The sequence below is a fragment of the Salvelinus alpinus genome, chromosome 8, assembly GCF_045679555.1.
Source record: "Salvelinus alpinus chromosome 8, SLU_Salpinus.1, whole genome shotgun sequence".
Lineage (NCBI taxonomy): Eukaryota > Metazoa > Chordata > Actinopteri > Salmoniformes > Salmonidae > Salvelinus > Salvelinus alpinus.
The window spans coordinates 61,075,365-61,081,364 of NC_092093.1; the positions used below are offsets into that span (position 1 = coordinate 61,075,365).

The 6,000-nt window shown below is 42.0% G+C and overlaps 1 protein-coding gene across 9 annotated transcripts in view; it reads right to left on the reverse strand.

Moving 5' to 3' along the window:
• Window positions 1–6,000, reverse strand: part of LOC139583389 (histone-lysine N-methyltransferase 2C-like) — a 225,415-nt gene that overhangs the window by 180,040 nt on the left and 39,375 nt on the right. For all 9 annotated transcript variants that reach the window (XM_071414413.1, XM_071414415.1, XM_071414419.1 and 6 more), the window contains one exon: window positions 3,157–3,245. In XM_071414413.1, the coding sequence (XP_071270514.1) occupies window positions 3,157–3,245 (89 nt within the window). The remainder of the gene's footprint in view (window positions 1–3,156; window positions 3,246–6,000) is intronic.

Sequence of the window (6,000 nt, forward strand, 5' to 3'; positions counted from 1 at the left end):
GTTGCATCACTGCCTGGTATGGTAACTGCTCAGCCTCCAACCACAAGGCGCTACAGAGGGTAGTGCATACGGCCAGTACATCACTGGGGTTAAGCTGCCTGCTACCACACGGTAAGCGGTACCGGAGCACCAAGTCTAGTTCCAAAAGGCTTCTTAACCTCTCTTGGGCACGTGAGACGTTAGCGTCCCACCTCTTCAACAGCCAGTGAAACTGCTGGGCGCCAAATTCAAATACAGAAATATTCATTATAAAAATTCAGAAAACAAAACATATTTTACATAGGTTTAAAGATGAACTTTTTGTGAATCCAACCACGGTGTCAGATTTAAAAAAAAATGCTTTACGGCGAAAGCATACATTACGATTATTTGAGAACATACCCCACTAGACAAATCATTACAAACAGTAACCAGCCAAGTAGAACAGTTACACAATTTAGAAAGAGATAAAAATTAATCCCTTACCTTTGATGATCTTCATATGGTTGCACTCAGCAGACATTAATTTACTCAATAAATGTTCATTTTGTTCGATAAAGTCTCTTTATACCCTCTTTATACCCGTTTTGTTTGCGCGTTTTCTTCAGTAATCCACAGGCTCAAACGCAGTCAAAACAGGAAGACAAAAAATCCAAATTGTATCCGTAAAGTTCATAGAAACATTGGATACCAACAGTCAATGGATACTGTAATGGCATTGAATAGAAAACTACAAAACCAACAACAACAAAAACTACTTCCTGAATGGATTTTTTACAGGTTTTCGCCTGCCAAATCAGTTCTCTTATACTCAGACACTATTTTAACAGTTTTGGAAACTTTAGAGTGTTTTCTATCCAAATCTACCAGTTATATGCATATCATATCTTCTGGGCCCGAGAAGCATGCAGTTTAATTTGGGCATGCATTTCATCCAAAATTCCGAATGCTGCCCCCTACCCTAGAGAAGTTAACAGCTTCAGACCCCCAAGCCATACTCCTGAACAGCTAATCAAATACACCCCCCCCCCCCCCCCCCCCATTTTTACACTGCTGCTACTCTGTGTATTATCTATGCATAGTCACTTTATTTCTCCCTTCATGTACATAATACCTCAATTACCTCGACTAACTGGCGACCACGCACATTGACTCTGTACCGGTACCCCTTGTATATAGCCTCGCAACTGTTATTTTATTGTTGCTCTTTAATTATGTTATGTTTTTACTTCAGTTTATTTTAGTAAATACTTTAACACTTATTTTTCTTAAACCTGCATTGTTGGTTAACTTATTATGGCTGCAGGGGCAGTATTGAGTAGCTTGGATGAAAGGTGCCCAGAGTAAACGGCCTGCTCCTCAGTCATAGTGGCTAATATATGCATAGTATTATTAGTATTGGATAGAAAACACTCTGAAGTTTCTAAAACTGTTTGAATTATGTCTGTGAGTATAACAGAACTCATATGGCTGGCAAAAACCTGAGAAGTTCCACTTCCTGTTTGGATTTTTTCTGAGGTTGCTAGATTTTCAACCAAGCTCCCAATGAAATTACAGTGAGATATGGATGAGTTTTCACTTTCTACGGCTTCCACTAGATGTCAACAGTCAATAGAACTTTGTCTGATGACTCTAATGTGAAGGGGGGCCGAAGGAGACAGGAATGATTCACCACTGCCATGAGGTGACCACGCATTGAACACGCGCGTTCACGTGAGAGGCAGCTCCGTTCCATCGCTCAACTGAAGTCAATCTAATTCTCCGGTTGGAACGTTATTCAAGATGTATGTTAACAACATTCTAAAGATTGATTCAATACATCTTTTGACATGTTTCTACTGACTGTTACGGAACTTTTGGACATTTTGTCACGTTTTAGTGAACGCGCTTTGTGACTTTGGAATTGTTTACCAAACGTGCTAACCAAAGTAGCTAATTGGACATAAATAACGGACATTATCGAACAAATCAAGCATTTATTGTGATCCTGGGATTCCTGGGAGTGCATTCTGATGAAGATCCTCATAGGTAAGGAAACATTTATCATGTATTTTCTGGTTTCTGTTGACTCCAACATGGCGGCTAATTTGACTCTTGTTCTGAGCTCCGTCTCAGATTATTGCATGGTTTGCTTTCTCCGTAAGGTTTTTGGGAAATCTGACACAGCGGTTGCATTAAGGAGAGGTATATCTATAATTCCATGTGTATAACTTGTATTATCATCTACATTTATGATGAGTATTTCTGTTGAAACGATGTGGCTACGCACTATCACTGGATGTTTTTGGAACTAGTGAATGTAACGCGCCAATGTAAACTCAGATTTTTTTATATAAATATTAACTTTATCAAACAAAACATGCATGTATTGTGTAACATGAAGTCCTATGAGTGTCATCTGATGAAGATCATAATGATTAATTTTAGCTCTATTTCTGCTTTTTGTGACTGCTATCTTTCGCTGGAAAAATGGCTGTGCTTATTGTGGTTTGGTGTGACCTAACAATCGTTTGTAGTGCTTTCGCTGAAAAGCATATTTGAAATCGGACACTTTGGTGGGATTAACAACAAGATTACCTTTAAAATGGTATAAGACAAATCTATGTCTGAGGAATTTTAATTATGAGATTTCTGTTGTTTTGAATTTGGCGCCCTGCACTTTCAATGGCTGTTGTCATATCATCCCGTTACCGGGATTGCAACCATAAGAAGTTAAGGGCTTGTAAGTAAGCATTTCACTGTAAAGTAGGTCTACACCTGTTGTATTCGGCACATGTGACAAATAAAAAATGTATTTGGTGTGACTTTCCAAAATATGTCCAATCAATTGAACTTACCACAGGTGGACTCCAACCAAGTTGTAGAAACATCTCAAGGATGGTCAATGGAAACAGAATGCACTGGAGCTCAATTTCGAATCTCATAGCAAGGGGTCTGAATACTTATGTCAATAAGGTATATTTTATAAATGTGCAAAAATGTCTTAAAACCTGTTTTCACTTTGCCATTGTGGGGTATTGTGTGTATACTGATAAGGGGAAGAAAGTATTTTATCCATTTTAAAATAAAGCTGTAACGTAACTAAATGTGGGAAAAGTCAAAGGATCTGAATACTTTCCGAATTCATTGTATACACAAACAAACACATTTCCATAACGACCAAGACAGTCAGCTCACCCATCTCCTGCATGTTCTGGGCTTCAGTGGTCTCCGTCCCGTCCATGCTGTCCTCATCCTCAGCCTGGAACTGGCCTCTGCTACGACCCCTGAAAACACACAGGGAAAGAAAAGCTGTCATTGATCTGATCTGCCTTTCAGGCTCTGCTCAAGGTAGTCCTGCATCAGGTTGGATACTCACAGTACCCACCGGGTGAGCAGCAATACATTTTTTTAAATAAAATTCAACCTGTGGGCCGGCTCGCAGTTCAGAACAAATCCATTGCGGGTCGGAAACATTTAAATTCAAGATAATACACTTTTTAAAAACCCAGGAGCTTGTTGTGATGCAAATTCTACTCTGTGAGTGGCGATGCAGACATAAGGCTACCAACCATGCACAAAGTGAAAATAAAAAGATTTCATTCTTAATTTATGGCATGGTTTTCTTCTATCCAAATGTTGAATAGACATGCAGACAAATTCATGAATGCACGACAGGGAAGTAGTAATAATAGATGTGTTTTGATGTCGGGTATCGGGTGGGGCTCGGTATTACTGTTGCTGGTGTGGCTCCAGAAAAACAGACCCATGCAGAACTTTAGCTCAAGGAGGAACAGCATTGTCATTCAGGTCTGTAGGATGAACAGTAAGAACAGCCTGCTGCTCTGTGGTGTGAGGAACAGTGACAGAGAATAACTGCCTGTAAGGTCTGTGGTGTGAGGAACAGTGACAGAGAATAACTGCCTGTAAGGTCAGTGGTGTGAGGAACAGTGACAGAGAATAACTGCCTGTAAGGTCAGTGATGTGAGGAACAGTGACAGAGAATAACTGCCTGTAAGGTCAGTGGTGTGAGGAACAGTGACAGAGAATAACTGCCTGTAAGGTCTGTGGTGTGAGGAACAGTGACAGAGAAAAACTGCCTGTAAGGTCAGTGGTGTGAGGAACAGTGACAGAGAAGAACTGCCTGTAAGGTCAGTGATGTGAGGAACAGTGACAGAGAATAACTGCCTGTAAGGTCTGTGGTGTGAGGAACAGTGACAGAGAATAACTGCCTGTAAGGTCTGTGGTGTGAGGAACAGTGACAGAGAATAACTGCCTGTAAGGTCTGTGGTGTGAGGAACAGTGACAGAGAAGAACTGCCTGTAAGGTCTGTGGTGTGAGGAACAGTGACAGAGAAGAACTGCCTGTAAGGTCAGTGGTGTGAGGAACAGTGACAGAGAATAACTGCCTGTAAGGTCTGTGGTGTGAGGAACAGTGACAGAGAATAACTGCCTGTAAGGTCTGTGGTGTGAGGAACAGTGACAGAGAAAAACTGCCTGTAAGGTCAGTGGTGTGAGGAACAGTGACAGAGAATAACTGCCTGTAAGGTCAGTGGTGTGAGGAACAGTGACAGAGAAAAACTGCCTGTAAGGTCAGTGATGTGAGGAACAGTGACAGAGAATAACTGCCTGTAAGGTCAGTGGTGTGAGGAACAGTGACAGAGAAAAACTGCCTGTAAGGTCAGTGGTGTGAGGAACAGTGACAGAGAATAACTGCCTGTAAGGTCTGTGGTGTGAGGAACAGTGACAGAGAATAACTGCCTGTAAGGTCTGTGGTGTGAGGAACAGTGACAGAGAATAACTGCCTGTAAGGTCTGTGGTGTGAGGAACAGTGACAGAGAATAACTGCCTGTAAGGTCTGTGGTGTGAGGAACAGTGACAGAGAAGAACTGCCTGTAAGGTCAGTGGTGTGAGGAACAGTGACAGAGAAAAACTGCCTGTAAGGTCTGTGGTGTGAGGAACAGTGACAGAGAATAACTGCCTGTAAGGTCTGTGGTGTGAGGAACAGTGACAGAGAAGAACTGCCTGTAAGGTCAGTGATGTGAGGAACAGTGACAGAGAAGAACTGCCTGTAAGGTCAGTGGTGTGAGGAACAGTGACAGAGAAGAACTGCCTGTAAGGTCAGTGGTGTGAGGAACAGTGACAGAGAAGAACTGCCTGTAAGGTCTGTGATGCAGAGGAAGTGCCTAAGGAGCAACCCAACTGTCCATTAATTTATCCTTTATTTAACTAGGCAAGTCAGTCAAGAACAAATTCTTATTTACAATGACGGCCTACCCCGGCCAAACCCGGCAGACGCTGGGCCAATTATGCACCGCCCTATGAGACTCCCAATCAGGGACGTTTGTTATACAGCCTGGAATTGAACTAAGGTCTGTAGTGACGCCTCTAGTACTGAGATGCAGTGCCTTAGACCGCTGCTCCACTCGGTAGCCATTAAACAGACACTTGTTGACAAATGTATCTCAAAATTGGACTTGAGCGAAAGCTACCATTCCAGTAACATTGGTTAGTGTGACGGACCAAGATCAGTTTCTCTTCACTTCTCTCTGGAGGTCTGAGCAGTGCAGTCCACAGCTCATCACTTCCCCTCTGTATTAACCAACGCTGTCAACACCGGTGTTGTAGACTCACACAGAGCAGTCAATGGGACCCACCGCTCCACCCGCAGTTACAGCTCAGCTGCTCATCACCATGGTGACGGTCACATTTCTTACCATCGAAGCCCGAGCTGCAAGTCCAGCAAAAACTGTATTTATAAAAAATCTTAAGAAAAAAAAGCTTAAAAAACAGTGAATATAAGCAAATACTAGCAATAACAGGGAATATTGGCAGTGTTTGAATTACAACTGAGTACGTAGACACGCCACAGGTGACTTGCCTGTGTAAAATATAAAGATAGAAATGTAAATTACTCCAGTAGCAGTGACAATAACATTTCCAGCAACTATTACAATTACTTTTGACAGAATTATCCACGCACAAATTACCACAAGACAGACACACAGAGAGAGAGAGAGAGAGACACAGAGAGAGAGAGAGA